The sequence below is a fragment of the Cryptotermes secundus genome, unplaced genomic scaffold (genome assembly GCF_002891405.2).
Source record: "Cryptotermes secundus unplaced genomic scaffold, Csec_1.0 scaffold150, whole genome shotgun sequence".
Taxonomy (NCBI): domain Eukaryota; kingdom Metazoa; phylum Arthropoda; class Insecta; order Blattodea; family Kalotermitidae; genus Cryptotermes; species Cryptotermes secundus.
Genome location: NW_019729898.1, coordinates 204,536 through 226,410, shown reverse-complemented (window position 1 = coordinate 226,410; position 21,875 = coordinate 204,536). Strand labels below are relative to the sequence as shown.

The 21,875-nt window shown below is 37.0% G+C and overlaps 3 protein-coding genes across 5 annotated transcripts in view; 2 read left to right on the top strand and 1 right to left on the bottom strand.

Moving 5' to 3' along the window:
• LOC111865719 overlaps positions 1 to 1,531 on the top strand; it is a 28,770-nt gene extending 27,239 nt beyond the window's left edge. The window contains exons 9-10 of the transcript XR_002843021.2: positions 704 to 785; positions 980 to 1,531. The gene's annotated coding sequence lies outside the window, so the exon portion shown is untranslated. The remainder of the gene's footprint in view (positions 1 to 703; positions 786 to 979) is intronic.
• Positions 1,532 to 1,781: 250 nt separating this feature from the next.
• On the bottom strand, positions 1,782 to 8,909 carry LOC111865720 (26S proteasome regulatory subunit 8). The gene is made up of 8 exons (XM_023853958.2): positions 8,785 to 8,909; positions 8,468 to 8,612; positions 6,503 to 6,726; positions 6,200 to 6,392; positions 5,989 to 6,121; positions 4,460 to 4,613; positions 3,522 to 3,731; positions 1,782 to 2,336 (listed from the first exon to the last, which is right to left on the bottom strand). Exons 1-8 carry the CDS (start codon positions 8,803 to 8,805, stop codon positions 2,196 to 2,198), a joined length of 1,221 nt encoding a protein of 406 aa, XP_023709726.1. The 5' UTR covers positions 8,806 to 8,909; the 3' UTR covers positions 1,782 to 2,195.
• A 1,081-nt stretch (positions 8,910 to 9,990) lies between these two features.
• Positions 9,991 to 20,623, top strand: LOC111865721 (COP9 signalosome complex subunit 7a). Of its 3 annotated transcripts, none has more exons than XM_023853960.2 (7): positions 9,991 to 10,060; positions 10,254 to 10,442; positions 12,025 to 12,189; positions 14,279 to 14,366; positions 15,421 to 15,641; positions 16,838 to 17,045; positions 18,936 to 20,623. In XM_023853960.2, the coding sequence occupies exons 2-6, from the start codon at positions 10,263 to 10,265 to the stop codon at positions 16,997 to 16,999; spliced, it is 816 nt and encodes a 271-aa protein (XP_023709728.1). In that variant the 5' UTR covers positions 9,991 to 10,060; positions 10,254 to 10,262; the 3' UTR covers positions 17,000 to 17,045; positions 18,936 to 20,623. The 3 variants fall into 3 exon arrangements, with proteins under 3 accessions (XP_023709728.1, XP_023709727.1, XP_023709729.1); XM_023853959.2 differs by having other exon boundaries at positions 9,994 to 10,098; XM_023853961.2 differs by having other exon boundaries at positions 10,011 to 10,055.
• Positions 20,624 to 21,875: the final 1,252 nt, after the last annotated feature.

The following is a 21,875-nucleotide window of genomic DNA, read 5'->3' as shown; positions in this document are numbered from 1 at the left end:
AAAAATACACCTGATGATGGCCAGTTACGGCCAAAACATATAGTATAGAGGAAGAAAAGACAAAGAACTACAACCAAATAAATTGTTGCATTCACGACGGCATTTGTATTATTACATATAGAAGTGTATAGTGCAACAGGCTGCTTAAATATAATATACTTTTAAGGTTAAGGTCGTTCAGCCCATAGCCAGTCACTATACTGACTACACTATCCCAGCTGGTGATTCATAATAGGAAGTTGTAAAATATATTTTTTTCTAGTCTGCTGCTTTTGGAATTTAAAACTCACTTTACATTATGTCTTCAGTGTCAAGTGAGGATTTTGAAACTCCATGCTTAGAAGATTAATATGAGATGATTTAATACGGTGAAGTATTTCCTATTTAACATGCTGATTGCCACACTGTCTCTGGTAGAAAGTTAAAAATGTGCAGGAGACATTGCTGACCATGGCAGGAAGGATGTTCTGTGTCTCCTATTTAATGTTCAGATATATTCATGCCAGCTTCAGATGTCCTCAGGAACATAAACCCCTTAAGGGCGTGTGTCCATTATGACTTGTGGGCACTGCAATGCTTGTGAATGTAGGGCAGTTCACAATAGTGTTAACAGCAAGCTCAGCACATTGGCATGCCCCCCCCCCACACACACACACACACAAAATGATGATAATAAAACGTGTACACTTTTTTTCTGGCTCAGGATAGGAACTGCTGGAGGGCTCTTGTGAACACAGTAATGAACCCTCGGGTACCATAAACGCTGGGAAGGCTCAACTTTGTGAGTGAGTGAGACTTTTTTCTTAGGATTATCTTACATTCAGACATTCAAAATTGCTACTGTACTTTTTGGATAGTTTAACCTACTTTCAGACATTACTTTATTTATCATAGTTTGCATGTGTAAACCTTATTGTATGTGGTAGCATAGGAATCAGGGTTCAGTTCTCAGCAAATGCAGGTCATTTCTCTTTTCCAGTGTCCAGATTGCTTTGGGTCCACCCAGCCTATCCAATGGGTACCGGGGCTCTTCCCATGGGGGGGAAAGCGGGTTGAGCGTGAAGATGGCCACTCACCTCATCAAGTGCTAAGGTTAATACACAAAGCTATACCTATGCTCTCCCATACGTCTTCATAGCTTGGTGCTGATTTAAGCACAGGGACAACTTTAACTTAGAGCCTTAATCATTATGAATGTAGCATGAGGGATCTGAGAAATACATGCAGAATTTTCTTTGGAAAATTGAAGAGGAGAGACCACTTGATGGGAATAAGATATATTAAGGAAATTTGGTGTGGATGGGATAATCTAACTTGGGATAGGGTCCCAAGTAGGAGGTTCTTACGAACATAGTAATAAATTTTCAGGTTTCATAAGAAATGGGCCATTTCTGGACCACCTGAAGAACCATTAGTTTCTCATGGACACTGATGTATTTGCAGTAAAGTTCACTTTATAGGATTTGAGGTTCTCACAGAGGTGGTTATGAAGAGTTATATCTTCTGGGATATGTCATGTAGTCCGTTGAAAGTCAACTGACATTTCAGAGGAACATGTCACATCTATCTTCAGGGCTGCAGAATAAGCCAAGTAAGAAAACCAGTGTGAAAGCAGGTGACAAGCAGCTTGGCTTATTTTTAACCATGAAGATGGAGGTGACATGTTCATCCAAAATGTCAGTTGACTTTCAGTGGACTACATGGCATTATATCCAAAAAGGAAAAACTCTTCAAAGTTAACCTTCACCAACAATCAAGCATATGTTTATACAACAAGAGACTTCAGTTATGTGATTTCTTGTTGGTGACAAAATTCAAAGTGCAGACATAGGTTACAATACATCACAATACTGAAATTTACATTCTGCAGTAGTTAAAAAGCCGTGAATAATGCAAAGTGTAGTTGGAAAAATATCATTCTGCCTGAATACTAAGAGTACAGCAGAGGCCAGTACTTGTTAAATCCATTTCTATTCAATTTAGAAACTAACATGAACTGTGCAAATTGCATAGTACAGAACAGAAATTACCTTTACTTTTGTAAATGAATGTATCTGGGAAGTTTTGGAAGTAACATTCCAGTAATTTTGGTAAAGCGCATCTCTATACTGCACATACATTTTTAACATTTTACACACATATTTGTGCTCCACATATGGCTGCCACATGTTATGTCAAATTCCCAGTAATAGAATTTACTTCCAAAGTTTCTTAATGGACATGTTCTTCTCAGAGTCTTTCTGCATGACTTTGGCTACTGCCATCTCAAAGTCCTCTTGAGTCACATGCACCCGGCGTTCACGAAGAGCATACATTCCTGCTTCGGTACACACTCCCTGAAAAAAAAATATGATGATTGTTACTTTAACTGTCCTCTTCTTCAAGTCACCTTTTTAACAGTCCTTCTCACCTACCTTCTTGTTTCTACTTAATTGTGATCTTCTTTCTTGTACTTAAAGTTTATCTCAGGGTTCATTGGTTACTAAAGGGGTGAGGTTGTTGGGTTCGGTAGGGCTGGATCCTATCTCAGAGCCTTATACGGGCCACACTCAAAGAAGCAGAAATAACACAGACTACCAAAGCACATTCACATTCAGAGGTATAATTATTCAACACTTGTTAGTCACCGTTTAACACTTTACAATTGACTACTTGTTGTGACACTTATCTAACTAAACCACTTTGCAGGTTTAAATTTATTATTATTAAAACTTGTTTCAGTCTAAGTGGTTAACACTTTACAACTGACTACTACCAGTATATTTGCTCAAGGGCTGGAGTGTGAGACTTTACTTCTTTCCTACGATTCCCGGTACGTGACTGACTTCGACAACTTTTACATCTAGTTCTTACGAGTCCCGGTGTGTGACTGACTTCCACAACTTTTATGTCTACTTTCTATGGAGCCTGGTGTGTGACTTTCTTCGACAACTGATTTCACTTCAAACCTCAAGTCCTTGTTCACCTCGGCGGCTCTGCTCTGTCACACCCTTAAATTTTAGTGATTGGTCAATTTAAAACTTAGGAGTATCTTAATTAGGTACTCCTCCACTCCGTTTAAAGCTTACAAGGGTTTAAGGATTTCTGACTCCAACGTATTTCTGTCTGAATCTTGACAAATGTGAAGTGTGGCTTGGGTCATAAAAACTTCATTCTTTTTAAGTTATGGCATGCACAAACTGCCAAGTATTGAATTCACAAAGGCTTCTTTAGTCATTCTTTCATGCAACTTTTTCCAAGAAACTTTTGACGGGTGTCTTCCTGTTTCTGCTGTAAGCATGGGAAGACGCTAACTTACATACAAGAATGGACCTATGTTTCCCTACACTTGTTCATTGCATCTCATTGTGAACAATTAAGATTTAAAATTAATAAATTAATTTCCTTTAAATCGGTTGCATAGCAGTGGAATGGTTACATTACCTACACTGGGTTTAAATTTGACTATACCTAATGAGGGAGTCTGAAATTAAACCAACTATGGGAATGTTTATATTTACATAACTTTCATCTTTTGTTACCTTAACTTCGGCACCAGATGCCCCAGGCATAAGTTCTGCAATCTTGCGGAGGTTGATACCTCGGGTCAGATTCATTTTTCGAGAATGGATCTTCAGAATGTCCAAACGAGCTTCTTCATTTGGAGGTGGGAATTCAATCTTACGGTCGATACGCCCTGGTCGAAGTAAGGCAGGATCCAAAATATCAATTCTGTTGGTAGCCATAATCACCTGCAGAAATTGATTGAGAAAAGTACAGCCATTTTCCAATCTTGTCTGGACTATGCCAGTATAACAGCTTCCCAAAGCATTTTGAGTATTTATTAAGGATATACAGTCTAATTCTGTTTCACTTATCAATGTAAAAGGCAAAAGGTAAAGCTATCCCTGTAACAGGCCGTGAAGGCCCATAGGGTTGTGAGATGTTGAGGCTCCCACATATTTTATGAAATCAGTTCACAGATGGTGATAAGGTTGTCAGCCTTATGTGCTGGCCACCCTTTACCCCCAGGAAGATTCCTGGTACTCATTTCTGTTAGAAGTTGAGTCGACCCCAGGGCGATAGTGCGGCTGGAAGGATTAGGTCAATTTCACTTATCAATGGATGGAGCAAAATTCTTAAGCCTAGTTTTATAATAGTGATATATATGAGATGGTATTCCCACTGCCAACTGTCTGTTATGACTAGCAGAGTCAACAAAAGTATATTTTAAAATATGCTTAAGTGAAGTGACCAGTCACTGAACCACCACAATTATACTGAATATTGTTTTGCAAGCAGTATTAGAGTTCACTGCACAATGTAGTCAAAATAGTGTCTTCTTTTCAGACTAGGTCACACATTTTTCCTGTAGTACAAGCAGTAATTACGTCGTATTATTTTGTGTAGGTATTAAGGTTCTGGCATTTTCTGTGAGCAAAAATACAGCATTTGGGCCCAATTTGGAACCATGACACACCTTAATATTTTTTGTAGCCTCAAATCCATCAAGCTGGTTCAACAGCTCCAGCATGGTTCTCTGTACTTCAGAATCACCCCCGCTCCCTGATTCAATCCTAGATGATCCAATGGAATCTATTTCGTCCATGAAGATAATAGAAGGTGCATGTTCTCTGCAACATAATTTTCATATAGTAATTGTCACACTGCAATAGCATTTGCTGTAATCCACAGATTTGAAATGTAAACAGCATGTTCTGGAGCGTTTTTGGCTAGAGCTGTCAATTTAACTTTTTACCATTGGTCAGTCAGTTAAAATTGCTCGGTTATCATGAAATTGTGCAACAGAGTCCTTGAGAAGCTAGCAGTTGCTCAGTGAGCCACTGATTTGAATAGTAAAGTTTAACATTTTGACTCCCACCCAAGGATAGACTTGTAAGTCATTTGGAAGGTAGTGTAATTACTTCTATATTGAAGAACATGGCACAGACCATCCAAAAGGTTGCTGCCATAAGAAAACGATCTTATTTAAGCAACATTTTATGTTGTGTTATGTTCATGCAGATATAGTTAAAGAATGAATGGAGACAATATTCCAAATGTTTTGAATATGAAACTAAATGAAAATGCGAAGAGGATACAGATCAAGATATTAACAACAGGTTAGGAAAAATGTTTCAAAAAAGGAAGAACATGTGAAGAAATTGAGTGGAAGCTTTGGGAAAATAGTGATACATGGAGAGGCTTAGTTGCAACATGACACACATACAATGAAAATGAGTAAAGAATAAGCAAGAAGAGATGTTACTTTGTATGAATTACTGGCAGCTTAAACCTTTTTATTCAACTTAAGTTGTAATACACTATACAAGACTATGATGAACATAAATTGGGACAAGAAGTTTACTGCTGCTGATCTAGGTCGGTGGTTCTCAACCTTTGTGAGACTGCGGCCCGGTAAATTTGTCTGAGATGGCCTGGTATAACTGATGTTAGGGCCCAGTACCAGGCTGCGGCCCGGTGGTTGGGAAACACTGATCTAGGTGATACAGCAAAGAATCTGCACAAGATGTTTCAAAGTGTGTCTTGCAAGTAAGGCAAGCAGATTAGAACTCATCATAAAGGACTTTAGTTCTGTAACTGATATGGGATAACAGGATAAAGCAAGCATGAAAGTAAGGTGAAGCTGTCCCTGTGCTTAACTAAGTAAGCACTATGCCATGAAGGCATATGGGGGAGTGATGTATTGATGAAAGTACATGGCAAAATATACAACTGAATTAAAGCCAAATATATTTATTAGTTTTCCCTTTTATAGAGGGAATGAGCCTCCATGAGTTTGAGAGAGCTTTACTGTTTGCAGTTTGTGGCAACATACAATGTTCCACCACATCTAGAGGTTGCTTGTTAAGTTCTGGCCTTGAAAACACGACCATAGCTTTCTGGACATAATGTGTGAATTGGCCCCTAACATCAGGTGGATATCATGGAAGGCAAATAAACTTAATGTCATTAGCAGGGGGTCAATAAAACCACCAACTAACCTACCTGGCCATAACAAACAGTTCTCGTACCATCCTTGAACCTTCACCAATGAATTTCTGCACCAATTCAGACCCTGAGACTCTAATAAATGTGCACTCAGTGTGATGGGCCACTGCTCGGGCAAGCAGGGTTTTACCTACAAACATGAACATTTGTTATTGATACATTACATGGCAATACATATTTAGTTAAGTGTATTGTAATCATTTTTAACCTGTTCCTGGTGGTCCGTACAAAAGTACACCTTTCGGTTGCGCTATGCCCAGAGCATCAAATAATTCTGGATGCTTCACAGGAAGCTCAATGACTTCCTTAATCTCTTTGATCTGCTTATCCAGACCTCCAACCATTTCATAAGTACTGTCAGGAACTTTTTCCACCATCATGAGAGATACTAGAGGATCAACCTGCAATCAGGTTAAATTTCAAGAATAAAGAAAAAGCGTAGGAACATATAATTTTGTATGTGAGAATTACATCCAACATCTAAAATTTCATACATAATTATAGTGCATACTTTATTTGGAAGGATTTTGTGTAGTGTGTAACTTTCATTACGGAGTGCAACACGCGAATTAGCTGTGACATCATTAATGTCAATGTTCTTGTCAAGGTCTACAACAAATTTCCCTTCAGGATGAACTTTAACTAAAACTTTCTTCTTGTCCATAGGTTTCACAACTTCTCCGACATATGAGCCTTGCTCTTGGAGTAACTGCAATTCCTCACGAAGCATTCGAACTGAAAGGGGGAAAAAAAATTAAAGCTTATGCATCTCAAGATTTTGGATTAAAATGGCATTCCTTATTCATTAAATGGACTCTACAAATTGTATATTTGCAAAATTGATTTAAGTCAGTAGCTTGACGAATGGTACATGGGTACTGAGAAAACCATGTCCATATTAACTACTGCTATGAATGAGAATCCTTAACAAGCTACTTATTACTGAACATTCATGGAATCAACAGGTCATCACCATGTTCACAATAGTCCATCAGTATGTAGGATTTGAGGTTCTCACAACGGTGGTTATGAAGAACGCCATCTTCTACAATATAACACCATGTAGTCCATTGAAAGTAAACCGATGTTTTGGAGGAACAAGTTCTCTCAGCTTGCCACCAGCTTTCACACTGGTATCTTGCTCAGCTTATTTGATCCTGAAGATGGAGGCAACATGTTCCTCCAAAACGTCGGTTGACTTTCAATGGACTGCATGGCATTATATCCCAGAAGACAGTACTATTCAGCCCACCAATAGATTCTATCCTGAGCCACATGCAATTCAGTCCACACCATCACATCCTATGTCCTACAATACCATTTTAATATTATCCTGTAATCCATGACTAGGTCTACGAAACGGTCTCTTCATTTAGATTTTCCAACTGATATTTTGTATGCTTTCCTCATCGCTCCCATACATATTTGCCCTGCCCAGTTCATACACTAATAATGTTTGGGAAAGCATGCATTTTTCATCATAAAAGTAACCTATATATGTACTCTTTCCAATTTCAGTGTTCATTTAGATGCCATATTAAGCTTCTGCTGTACTTCTGTAAGCTCCATACTGAAGTGTGTGCACAGTCACATACACAGAGTGAGCATACGAACTTGAGTTGACAAATACATGGTTTCACTGTTAACATTTTAAAATAGTATGGTGTATTAGAATTAAAAGGTGGGTCTGAAATATTCATGCCACAATGTTACATATGCAAATAAACACATATACATTCTAATTTTAAAAGAATCCTGCTTGCAAACTAAGTACATCATGACCATAATAGGTAAAAAGATATTCCTGTAACAGGCTGTGGAGGCCCATAGGATTGTGAGTTGTCGAGGCTCCCACATTTTCGGGACAATCTCAGATGGTGGTGAGGTTGTCAGCCTTATGTGTTGGCCGCCCTTTACCCCCAGGGCCATAATGCAACTTAAGGGTTACATCAATTGAAAATCCAACGACCTCATTGGGTCCATGATATGTAAGCAGTGTCCATCTTTTAGTGCACTCAATTTCACTTGTTACTTCACAACATGTTTTGGCACTATAGTGCCATCATCAGGTGCTCCATTTACATTAATCTATTTCATTGTAAAATTTAAAAAGTATTTAAAAATGTTCATCGATTATAATAAATATTTATATACCAAAAACTTGTTAAGATTATTTATCTTATCTGTCCCAATTCTAACACTGCACATAGTTCCACCACTATGGGAATAGAACTTGCAACAATCTGGCTTTCAGCATAGTGCCTCAACCAACTATGCTGCTGTAACCAACTGCGTTAATTACACAGCTTTGCGTTGAGGACTGAAACCTTATAAAACTTTAATTCTATTGAGAAGTTAAAGTAAGGTCAGGGTAGTCTGCTGGATACAGCAACAGTAAATAGAAGTCATATTCAGCCCCTGTAATAACTCTGTTCCCAGCATCAAAATATTTGCATACATTCTAGCAAATTGTTACCTTTTGCATTGAGTTCATTGCGCTGAGCTTGAAGGCGACGCAAATTCTGACTCTTCTCAGCCACAATTAATTCCAGTTCTTCAATTTTTGTGATGAAATACTGTCGCAACCCTTCCCCTTTTGAAGGTTTGTCATCGACGTCCATCTGAAAAAGAATGAATTCCAAGAGATAATTAAATTACATTAACACTTTTTCGGGTGTAATATTATTACCTGTGAAGGAATATATGACAAAGCTTATACTGGTGAAGGAACCAATTCAATCCCTACTTCCCACATAAGAAATAAGTAACTAAACTATTGCACTTAAACAGCACCTCAATATTTGACTGACGCATAATTAATTCCGGGTATGCCTACTCAAACCTAACAAACAATCATCTACAATAACGACAATGACTATCAGTTAGCTGAATTTCCAGCTAACACAACAGTCACGGATTACGTATATACAGGTACGAAGCAGGATGAGTAGCATCCGTGCAGTAATCCGTGGATTGTGGGGAAACCATGGTTGCTTAAAACGTTTCGGTCAAGAATATTTGTATTCAGCTGCTTCTCGCATGTCCACCACCAACTTGAGAACTTGAGCCACACAGGTCATTGTTTTATACGTAGTAACTTCACAGTAATGGGGATTTCAGTGAACACTGAAACATTGAGCAGAAAAATTGAGGAAAGTTCAGATCATGGATGACCAACCTCATCCCAAATGTAAAGGAACTGAAATGAGCCTTCCGGCACCGTAATATGCGGGGAGTTTATTGATATCATCAGCATCATCATCATCATTTATGTAATCGAATTTCGTGGGTACCTGGGTCATTGACTGACCCGAGGTCAGGAGAAGTTACGCGGAATCATTCTACTCACACAAACCACCTAACATAACTAGTCTAACCACGGGGAAAATCCTACAAACCAATGGACATACATAACAACACTGATAATAACACTACATCGACATTCTTACATATTGCACAACTAATACGCATAAGACCCAAACCGCAAAGGGAATGCAGCACGAATAAACCCAACAACGCGAATTACTTTGAAGCAAATATCTTTTAAATAAATGGACGAAGACCCCAATGGAAAAGCATTAAGATGGTAATTAATTTTAATTCAAGGTTAATCTATTATAAATAGGAGATATCGCGTCCACACACGATACATAATTTTGACACACAGTGCAACGCTCTTAGCAAGTTAACACCTGATGATAGCTATATACGAGCGCAACATAGAGTTAGGAAGAAGGGTGTCTAGATAATAAGATGCATTGAAGACGGAAATATATGTGTAATTAACGAAAGATATATTAATACCACAGGATGCTTAAATAGTTTACTTGTAAATTATTTATAATTCCAAGCATCACAACATTTGAACAGGACCCATTTACGACACCACTTTTATTGGGGGCTCTGTGATTGGTACTAGTGAGCGATGCGTGTGAACACTGCTCATAGATGGCAGTTGATGTTTGCGAGTGTTTCCTTTTCTTTAACCCAGTTGCTAGGGTCTGTGCATGCTGGTTAAGTTGACACAAACCAAGGAAGCCCCATCGAAATATCCGGGCTGTTAGGTGATGTATGTAATAAAATAACAAGAAATAGGAACGAACTTAGGTAGGCAGTAGAGCATAGTCAGTATAGGAATGTGCTCGTTCGCTTACCAAATCAGGAAGAATTTGGTGAAATTTGAGCAAGCGTGCAGTGTTTAGGTATATGCATAATTTTAATTTCGAGTTTTGCAGCCTTAACCTAAAAATTACATTTTGTAGTGGCGACGAATGAAAGGTACAATGGCAACAGATAAGGGCTCTTCTGCGGGTAATAATCCTCTTGAGCAGTTTGTACTGTTGGCAAAATCAGCGAAAGGTGCTGCAGCTGTGGAGTTGGTAAAGCAGGTTCTCGAAGCACCGGGGGTGCATGTGTTTGGAGAGCTGTTGGATATGCCTAATGTAGTTGAAGTGAGTAAATATTACTCTATATTGTGAATCATGGTTGTTAAAATTTGATATAGTGAACTGGAGACATCAAAAGTTAGAATAAAGACATTTTGAAAAGTACTAAACTGTGTCTAAAATATCTTTGACGGTACGTAGGCCCTCGTATAGTGACGTAGATGAGCACATCATCATTAGAGAGTTACTAAAATTCTACTTTCAACATGGGTGGGACGAAAAATCGCCATACTGAAGGTCTTGTTGAACACAAATGACTTTCTTCAGCAAGGCTGCCTACTCAAGGTGTGGTGTACCCACAGAGGTGTTTTAAACAGACAGTATCTTCTGGGATGTGATGTTGTATAGTCTGGCAAGGGTGCAGCATCGTTTCAGAGAACTGCCATTATTGGGATCAAGGAGTAAGCCAAGCAAGTAACCAGCAAGAAATGACAGCAAACAGAGCACTTTCACCCTTAAGATGGAGGCATATGTTACTCTGAAACATCAGTGAACTATCAGACTATATGGCATCACATCTCATGGTCACCACTGTGAGAACCTCAAATCCAACAAAGATATTTTGGTGTAGAGTTTTGATGAATATTCACTTTCTGCTAAGAATAGTTTAAGTTATGAAGAGTTTGGTGTTGGGATTATAATCCATGTAGGCCATTGAAAGTCAACTGATGATTCAGAGGAACATGTCATCTCCATCTCCTGGGTCAAAGAGTCACCATTGCCGCCTGCTTTAGGCTGATTTCTTGCTTCACTTACTCTTTGACCCGTAAGGATGGAGATCACGTGTCTCTTCAAAACATTGGTTGTCTTTCAATGGGATACATGGCATTATATCCTAGAAGATAGAACTCTTCATTATGACTACTGTGAGAGCCTCAAATCCTACCTCTTTGAACCTTGCACTTTGCAAACTGTACAGTATTATATATCCATGTACTGAGGCTGTCTAGTGCACATCTTCATGATGCTATCAAATGCTGAAGTTCATAAAAATTTTTATTTTGTATATGCTAACTAAATCCGGTGTGCTGGGGTTCTTCTCTCCATAGTGTCCAAACTGACTTTGGCATCCACCCAGCCTCCTATCCAATGGGCATGGCGTGTCCTTTCCCCGGAGGTAGAGTGGCAGGGGTGTGAAGCTGACCTCTCACCTCCATCTAGTGCTAAGGTTAAGAATGGTGGAGCTATATGTCCACTCACCCATACGTCTTCATGGCGTCTTTAATTAAGCACAGGGACAAGTTTAACATATCCCTTTCTATGCTTACTGGATCCAACACAAACATAATGAAAAGTAACTATGAAGAATACTGTCTTTTGGGATATGACAACATGTAGTTGGGCATCACGTTTGAGAAGACAGTTTTCTGCACAGTCATCACTGAAAACCTCAGACGTCACATAAGTTTAACTAAGCTGTCATCAGATTTGGATTTTATAGAGAGAATATAAAAACACCAAAATTATAAATCATTTGTTTAACATTTAATAGTAAAACCAAAGACGTCTGCCCATAGACAGTGTAGCAATGTCAAAATATAGTGTTAATAAAAGATTCATAAGTGACTTGTCATTATTTATGTTGTAGCTTGAAAATGGCCCGCATGCCAACTATTACCATGCCTTACATCTATTTGCATATGGAACTTATCGACAGTATTTGGAAAATAAAGCCAAGCTTCTTGAATTAACTCCAGTTCAGAAGAAGAAGCTACAGCACCTTACAATTGTTACATTGGCAACAAAGAATAAGGTATAGTAAGCATAATTTCTGTGTAGAATTTGCATTTTATTGATTCGCTGACTTTTCTTTTTCCATGGGGAGATTATAGCAAGAAAATTTCCTTAGAAATTTAGTTTTAAGCTATTTAAAATTGTATTTATTTATTGCAATTTAGTATTCAGGATTAAAAAATAGTTTTTTAATTTCTGATATTAATGTGTGATATTTTTCATTTTTGTTTCTCCCCCAAAAATCTGGTGTAGGGGAGCAGCCAGGTATCTGCCCCCTCCCCTCAAATCTCAGCAAGGACACTGGCTATCTTGACTGAGTTTTTCATGGGTTTTCTCAGTCCCTCCTGGCAAATTGTGGGAGAGTACCTTGATTAGGTCACAACCACTTCCTTCCAAATCTTTTCCAATTCGTTGTTCGTCAGTCATCCTACCATTTGACACTCTGTAGTTGAGATACTGATAAAGTAAAAGTAAAGCTATCCCTGTACCAGGCCGTGAAGGTCCGTATGGTTGTGAGACTTTGCGGGTTCCACATTATCTAGACAGTCGGCTCAAAGATGGCGGTAAGGTTGTCAGCCTTATGCGCAGGCCGCACTTTACTCCCTAGGAAACTTATTTAATTAATTCCTGGTACTCATTTCTGTTAGAGGCTGAGTGCAGCTGGAAGGATTAGATCAATTGAAAAAATTCAATGACCTCATCGGGACTTGAACCCTTGACCTTCCGGCTTGTAGCATAATGCCTCAACCAACTACACTACCGAGTTGAGATACTGATAGCATCATACAGTAAACCACAAAAAGAGGAAAGACCTGAATTAGTCATACAATTTCCCCGGGTCTGTACCTGATACCACTTTTATTTTTTCATGAACTTTTAATAAATAAGCCGTCCTCAGGGTTATACAGGAAAGGAACATTTTAGTATAAAGTTTGGATGTAGAGATGACAGGTGTTACCAATGTAGGGCTCCATTATTCTAGTAATTGAATTACTGAGAAGGTTTAAAGAAAATTATATATTTTCCATTCAGTATTCAGTAGAATGGTACTACTGCTCTGGACTGTTCAGTTTTACATTAACTTGTTCTTTGTAAAATATAATTCTTCAAATTTGTATAAATAAGTAATGTTAACTCATTCATTCTTTCATTCATTTTATTTGGCATTCATAATTGCTACAACAGTAACACTTGAACAAGTCACATCATTAAATATATCATTCTTGAAAGCCTTTTGCCCAAACGCCTAAAGGATTAGAATTTATAATGTTGTATTTTAGCGTCCTGTTGCACTGATTTTCATCCATGATATGTATACAGTGGCCATCTTGTAGTGCACTCAATTTCACCTGTTACTTCACGACATGTTTCGGCAACATAGTGCCATCATCAGGTGCCCTAATTACACTAATCTATTGCATTGCTTGCCCTCATATGTCTTCACAACACCATGTAAAAAGTATTTAAAAAGTGTGTATTTGTCAATTGAATTGAGTGCACTACAAGATGGCCACTATATACATATCATGGATTAGAATTTGTCAACAATTAATAACCACTCTTGACATAGTTAACCTATAATTAAAATATAACACACATTATCAAACCAGATAAATAATCAAATTAGATTCAGTATGTAAATCGAAATTCAAGCCAACCTTATGAGTTTATTGAGAGAATTTAACAGTATTAGGGTAAATCAGGAGTCCTACATATGATCATGTCATTCACCAATCACACTAAGATACTGCAAACAACCATTTGTTATCTGTTTCAATTGCTGAATAGAGGTTTTGCTATGCTTACTACTGTCCTACTAAGAGAAACTCATACAATGTATAGAATGGATGATCTAGTAAAATTATTTTTAGCCCATGTTTAAAGTCTTTAGATTCATATGATTTTTTAATTCCAAAGGCAGTCTATTATACAATTTAATACTCATATTGATAACACTCTTCTTAAAAGTTGATGTGTTACAGTTTGGCACATGAAAATCATCTTTCCTTCTAGTATTATATTCATGTAAATCTGAATTTCTGGTAGAGTATAAATTATATTTCTGAAAATACTACAACACCTCACTGCAGATGTGACTTATTTTTCAGTGTATTCCATATGCTGTATTACTTCAAGAACTGGATATTAAAAATGTTCGTGATTTAGAAGATCTCATCATTGAAGCTATTTATGCAGGTGAAAATGATTTATTGTAACAAAACAATATGTGTTTCTTTTCTCGAACCATATGATTAATGAGTCATCATTGTTACAGTCAGCCAGATGAATACACATTTAAATTTCCTGTTGTGTTAGTTATTAATTATTTTGCCTGTGGTTCTGTATGGGTATGAAACTTGGTCTCTGACATTAAGGGAGGAACATAGACTGAGGGTTTTGAGAACAGGGTGTTGAGGAGAATATGTGGACCGAAGAGAGTTGAAGTGACAGGGGGTCGGAGAAAACTGCATAATGAGGAGCTCCATAATGTATACTCTTCTTCAAGTATAATTAGAATGATCAGGTCAAGGAGGATGAGGTGGGAAGGCATGTAGCATGAATGGGGGAGACGAGGAATGCGTATAGGATATTAGTGAGAAAGCCAGAAGGAAAGAGACCACTGGGAAGACCAAAGCGTAGGTGGGTGGACAGTATTAAAATGTATCTTAGGGAGACAGGATGGGATGGTATGGATTGGATTGATCTGGCTCAGGATAGGGACTGGTGGAGGGCTCTTGTGAACACGGTAATGAACCTTCGGGTTTGATAAAATGCTGGGAAATTCTTGCGTAGCTGCAGAATTGGCGTCTCCCCCAGAAGGGCTCAACTGCATGAGTAAGTAAGTTAGATATTAATTTGTTTTATGGTGTATATCCTTTGCCTGTATTTTACTTTTAACCTTTTGTTTAACCCTTTATGTGTTGTCACCTTTTATTAATATTGTTTTAAAGTGTATCATATATTTATAATTTACAATATTTTATTGCCCTCACATTCCACATTAACTTGAGGTACAATATCAGATTTAATTGGATTTCATCCCCCGTCATTCTTCCTGACTTTTGATATCATGTACATGCAGTTTTTTTTTTTTCTTTATGATGACAATTTTAATCTACAGATTTCTTACCATCTTCTTCACATCTGTTTTATTCAAATTAGTATGTGAATCTTATGTTCTAATGTCTGAGTTATATTTATTTAACCTTGTTATATAAACAATTATTTAGTGTGAGATTTTGACTTGTAGACATAATCCACGGAAAGCTGGATCAGAAGCATAGCCAGCTGGAGGTTGACTATGCAATTGGACGTGACATTCAGCCAGCTGATTTAGGGTCTATTGTGAGCACATTACAAGACTGGTGTGATTCGTGTGAAGCTGTTCTGTCGTGTGTAGAGACACAAATCAACCGTGCCAATGCTGAAAAGAACAGGCGTCTCAAACACAAGGAGGCTATTGAACAAGAGGTGACTACACATACATAAAAATTAGAGGTAGTCTTCTGTTGGGTGTGCTTCTACTGTAATGGTTGAAGAGCATTATACCACAGGCTGGGGTATTCAGTTCTTTTATAAGTGCATTATTTTATGGCTTCTAATTACATGTGGTGGCACACAGTAGTGTAATTGGGTGAGGCACTATGCTACAAGATGGAAGGTTGCGGGTGTGTGTCCCAATGAAGTGGATTTTTTTTCATTTGATCTAAACCTTCCAGCCGCACTATGGCCCTTGGGTCAACTCAGCCTCTGACAGAAATGACTACCAGGAATCTTCCTGGTGGCCAACATGTAAACCTATTGCCATCTTTGATAATGTGGGAGCCTCAACATCTCACAACCCTATGGGCCTCCATGGCCTGTTACAAGGATGGCTTTACCTTTTACCTTTTTTACCCTCTAAGTACATGTATATCAGTATTAGGAGTGAAACGAAATTGTAGTTGTAATTTCCAATATTTGGGAGGTATAATGTGAAGTCACAAGCAGGCCAAATTCATGTTAGGATGTTCTTCACAGTAGCTTGAAGTAAGTTTGCAATCATTATGCATGGAACCCACTGTAATTTCCATAAGCTTGACAGAAGCATTGTGAGATGTTAAATGAAAATGAAAACCACGTAAGACGATCACATTTAAGAGCTAAGATTTGCAGTTCACACAGCAGTGACCATGAAATGTACTGCCTACTGGGATGTGAAGCTGCGTAATCGGGTAGAAAAGTATGGCGTTTCAGAGTAATGTTGGTAAACTTCTAGAGAACTACAGGGCATTATAACCCAGAACTATTCCTGTTTTAGGTGTTTTCTGCATTGAAAGCTTCAAAACGTTTAATGTGGTAATTATGTGTTAGGTTAGTATAGTTATTTCCTCTGTAAGACAGGCTCATTTTTATATATTATTTTTATGGCTGAGTATAGTGTCGGCAATGTGAGCTTTTATACCCAAGACACCTACATTTTCAATAAATAAAAGAAGCATGGGTAGGGTTGAAGCTTGTTCCCATAACAGTGATGGACAGTTGCAAATGTGCAAAGTGTGGATGGGACAATTATAATTCATTCAGTAAGTGTCAGACATGTACTCATACCTGCATTCTGAATTAGTTAACCATTCTTGAAGTTTCCTTTTCCAGTTGAATTATGTTAGATTCTATTTTTATACTAGATTATCAACATTAAGAAGACACTGAAGACTCAGTCGCAGGACCCAGATGAAGCAATGGCAACAGATTCCCGAGAAGCTGTTGCGCAGGGTGGAGATAAGGGAAAAAAGCCAATTAAAGCCAAAGGCCTACGTGGCAGCAGCAAGTTCTGGCAAAAATCATGAGCAGACCAAAACCTTTATTTAAGCCTGTGATTGAAGAAATTCATATGTAAGTACTGCTTGTAATTATGAAAAAAATTTTAATGAAAAAATGAAAAAGGGACTATGGTTAATATAATTGTTACTGCACTTTCCTGTTCGAGCGTGCGGAATTTAAAAATGTATATATTAGACTAAGAAAATGTTACAGTGAAAATGGAAGCATATTCATGAAATTGTAAATAAAATAAGTAGATGGTACATATTCCAGTAGCATTGTAGAACTTTAGGCCATACAAGTAAAGCAAGAAGAATCAGCGACTAAAACTTTATGTGGCATTTGTAAATGTGATAATACATGAATAACAAAAATACATGTTTTGTTCACATTAGCGTCCATTTGTCTATATCCGTCTAAATTGCAACACTTGTTTAACACTTCAATATATTCTTTAACACTTAACACCACATGTTTCAGCCTCAAAGGGCCATCTTCAGGTGTTTTATTACAGATATTCAATCAAGAATTTGTTAAAACTGCTACACTGTTTCGCTGTTCTAATTCATTTTAAAAACCACACGCTGCAGTTCTCCTTCAATTAAAATGAGATAAAATTCTATTAAAGGCTAGTAAAGACAACCCCACACGTTGAGGAGGAAACAAAAACAAGGCGCAAATAACTAACATGAGGAACAAGCTGCCGGGAAAAATATTTTAATATATTTTATGGAAGTGACGACACCCTGAGTGAAGTGAAACAACAAATTATAAAAGCATTTTATCTCGTTTTAATTGTAGGAGGACTGTAGCATGTGGTTTTTAAAATGAACTGGAACAGTGAAACAGTGTAGCAGTTTTAACAAGGTCTTGATTGAATATCTGCAATAAAACACCTGAAGATGGCCCTTTGAAGCCGAAACATGTACCTCTAAGTGTTAAAGAATATATTGAAGTGTAAAACAATTGTTGCAATTTAGACGGATATAGACAAACGGACACTAATGTGAACAATTGCAACGGGATGCTGAAATACAGAAACATGTTTTGTTATTGATTTCACACAATTGTGTGGTTCCACATTTGTGGAAGCTTGTGTTATACTGTGATGAGACTTGGGAATAAAAGGCAAACAGCTAAGGTCAATTTAATATTATATTGTAGTATCCAGCTGCAAATTCGTAAAAAAGGCACAGCATAACACGACAGGAAGAACAACCCATGACTTCTAATACACATGCACATAGAGTGGATCATATGTTAATAACTGAAGCTATGATAACAGAAGGACAGCAGTTTCCTCAACTATAATTTTTAACACCTGGTGAAGACCATATTGGTCAGAACATGCAGTGAAAAACTTTTAAAAAGTTAAAAGTTATATGATTTACAAAACTTTTAAGTGAATAACTTTCAGCAAATTTTATAGAAAGATGTGTTACACAAGAGATAGTGGAACTAAGAACATACACAGTGTGTGTATGATACTTAGGAACAGTATTGAAGAGTGATTTTATAATGAAACTGAAATCATATGAATGAATGAGAAAAGTTTGATGACAGGGTATACAAAATTTATAAACAAGTATTGTATTAGCTACTTACAGAAATTGTATGGAGCATTTTCTGTACGTTAAAAATTACAAACTTTCAATGTACACCGGAAAACTTTGAATTAATCCTGGAAAGTATGCATGATGGTAATTACCACAATGTGTAATTCTTAATTTATAGTTTTGGTTTCATTGGCTAACTATTCAAAAGAAAGTTACACATCATATATGTGAGCTTCCTGTTTCTGAAGGCATGATGAATATTGTTACAGTTTGAGTAAAACCATGAAAAGCCTTAGTCAAGATAGCAAATTCCTGGGCCAAGATTTGAACCTGGAACCTCTCAAATATGAAGCAGGAATGATTTCTAAGAAGTTTCTAATAAACTGAAGAAATTATTTACTTTCAGGTGATTGGCTATGCTGGTGTTTACCATACCATTGTCCAACCTGATGAGCAGTATGCATTTGAAACAACTGTTCTGAAGGACTAGGGAATGCACAACACCTCTGGCAATTTGACGTGTTTTCAGAATGTTTAATTTAATATAAATGAAGGGAAAATCGTAATTAAAATGTGATTTCTTTCTCTGGCATTATCTTTACTGTTCTTTGTGATGCTATCCTGCCATTTGTTAACTGAGTGAAGTTAAATTCAAGAGGGATTCCTACCCTGAACAAGATTTGAACATCAGACTTAGATTCTGGCAATTTAAGCATAATTTGTTTTGGGTCATGTCTGCTGTAGACAGTTTCCGGTACAAATCAGTGCACACTTAAGTTTAAGTTTCGAAACTAACATATGCCAATATCTAAAGATAAGATCAGATAATCTCTGACTTCTTTGTTCATGGTTTTCTCTTCACTGTTGTGTGATGAGAAACCCATAATTTCTCAAAACCACAAAGGTGCTTTGATATAATGCAATGGGGAAATGCCCTTATATTAGTCCTCATGCAGGTATACTGTATTTACCCAACTGTAAAAGGAATCTTTCTTTCTAAGTTTTCCTTCATTAAAAATCTGATATTCTTTTAGATTCACAGAAGAAACCTGTGTAAAGAATCAACATAATTCAGAGATTTCAGGGAAAATATATCCCTGACAACTGTCGCTTATCTCAAAACTCGTATATGTATAAAGTACTGATATATTTCCAAAACATTCATTGTCTGACTTTTGTTACTGTTACCAACATATTTGCATGTGTTTTACCTGCTTACATTTTTTGAAGCCATAATATTATAGTTAGTGGCTGTTCTTTGAGATCCACTTCATAATGACATATTGTTCATGAAATATGATTGTGTAATTCCAGTATCTTTGCTTTATTTCCACCAAAGAGAATCATACTGAAGCAAAACTCTGGCTCTAGAAATATTCTGATACTGATGTTCTACAAATATGTGAGTGTTGAGGTATGGCACAAAATGTTACTAGTTCATGAATGCAGTGATCAGTAACAGATTTACATATTACTGCTGATATTAAACGTTTATAATATTTTATGGTATTTGTTTTAAAAGAGCTCTGTTTTTGAGCATTTAAGATAACCATGTCTGTTAAGTAAAGAATTTAATAAATCATGTGGGATGATCATTGGAAACCATCTGGAACCAGAAGGAAGTCGTGCTATGCAGATTCCTGTGAACTAAGTGTGGTAACTTTGAATTAATGATTATCAGATGTGTCAAGTTACAGAGCAGAAGGAAATACAACATTTCTGAAGCCAGTACATAGCAAATGCTGTTCCAAGGACAATTAACTGAGTGTAGGTTCCATTGGAGAGACACCCTGGAGACCTAAAATGAACCACAGAAGTTTGGGTTTGAAAGAGAATTGTACCTAAGCAATAGGGTAGGGTAAATACAGTATATACTGTAGTGTATGTGTCTGTCAGCGTCACCATTGAGGATCAGGTCAGATTTGATTATATACACAACTGCTAAATTTAAGACTGAAATGTTGGAAGAGAAATTCAGTTTCATGAATTTTTCAACAAATTCACTGTCTTCATGCTATTATAAATTTACCAGACAAGAGGAGGAGAGTTTTGTATATAAAATAAATATACTAAGTCCTGTATTTGCATACTTAATTCTTGTACTTTTTTACTCAAGTTTTATGTTCGAGATGTGGATGTGAAATGTATGCAAAGCAGTCTTTCTTACTGATCCCTTAGTTATCCCAAATATTAAAGCTACATTCTCAGTTAATTTTTAAGAATTAAACAACATTTTGTTCACAAAGATTTTTACTGAGGAGCCATTACTGTGCTAAAAACTTGGCCCATTTTCATAAAAGGTGAGCCTGGTCACCATGTAAATAGTTTCTGAAGGGCTGACAGTCATCTGATATTTGCGAAGAAGTTTTATGTATAGAAGTGCCATATGAAATTCAGCACGTTAACCTTTATTGTAGAAGATTTAAATTCTCTCTGTAGCTGCTTATAGCCCAAATTAAAAGAGTGCATTTGATTAAAACTGAGTCTTGTTTTCTAAAAATTCAAATTTCTTCAGAACTATGAATGATAAAAATATACAACAAAAAGTATGGTGTCTTAAAGTGAACAAAACAGACCATGGTAATGAAAATATTCATTTCTATAATAGGCAAGAGACCAAGTTAAAATGGTGTAGATGCTTTATTGCCACTCCTTTTAAACTTGGCTTTAGAATACTCCATAAGGAAGGTCCAGGAAAACCAGGTGGGACTGAAATTAAATGGGATATTTCAGCTGCTGGACTACACTGATGATGTGTTACTGGGATATAACACAGATACCATAAGGAAAAACAGGAACTTTGGCACTAGTAAGGGGGTTGGTCTAGAAGTAAATGCAGAGAAAACTAAGTATGTGTTGAAGTCTCATCACCAAACTGCATGGCAAAATGATGACATAAAGATCTTTTGAAAATGTGGTACAGTTAAAATAGTTGGGAACAAGAGTAACAAATCAAAATTTGATTCAAGAAGAAATTAAGAGGTGATTGAATTCGGGTAATGCATGCTACCATTCAGTCCAGAACTTTTTGTGTGACATCTAAAAGCGTGGTTTGTATTTTAAACAGAATGGCTTGGAGACTGGATTCTGTATTTGTCTTCAGGCAAAACCTACTCAGTTGGCCCCAATTGATAGAGCTAAGTTCTGAGATGGGAGCTGTAGCATTTCTTTTTTTACCTCGTCCAGAAACTTTCTGATAACACCTTGCATTCATATTTATCCTAGCTGTAAATATGATTTTGAAGGTTGATAGACTGTCCTATCTTTGATTTTATAGCATCTACAGTTGTCTTTTTTTAGACTGACCTGGTGGTTTCAGCTGATATTTTAGCTGGACTCTGACCAT

What these genes read in the sequence shown, in the direction of transcription:
- LOC111865720 (XM_023853958.2), bottom strand. Translation starts at nt 8,805, where the DNA reads ATGCGTCAGTCAAATATTGAG. An exon ending in TGCGTCAGTCAAATATTGAG is followed by an intron (nt 8,613 to 8,784) that starts GTGCTGTTTAAG and finishes ATTCTTTTTCAG; the next exon opens with ATGGACGTCGATGACAAACC. An exon ending in GTACGGACCACCAGGAACAG is followed by an intron (nt 6,122 to 6,199) that starts GTTAAAAATGAT and finishes TCATGTTTGTAG; the next exon opens with GTAAAACCCTGCTTGCCCGA.
- LOC111865721 (XM_023853960.2), top strand. Translation starts at nt 10,263, where the DNA reads ATGAAAGGTACAATGGCAACAGATAAGGGCTCTTCTGCGGGTAATAAT. An exon ending in ATATGCCTAATGTAGTTGAA is followed by an intron (nt 10,443 to 12,024) that starts GTGAGTAAATAT and finishes TTTATGTTGTAG; the next exon opens with CTTGAAAATGGCCCGCATGC. An exon ending in AGGAGGCTATTGAACAAGAG is followed by an intron (nt 15,642 to 16,837) that starts GTGACTACACAT and finishes TTTTTATACTAG; the next exon opens with ATTATCAACATTAAGAAGAC.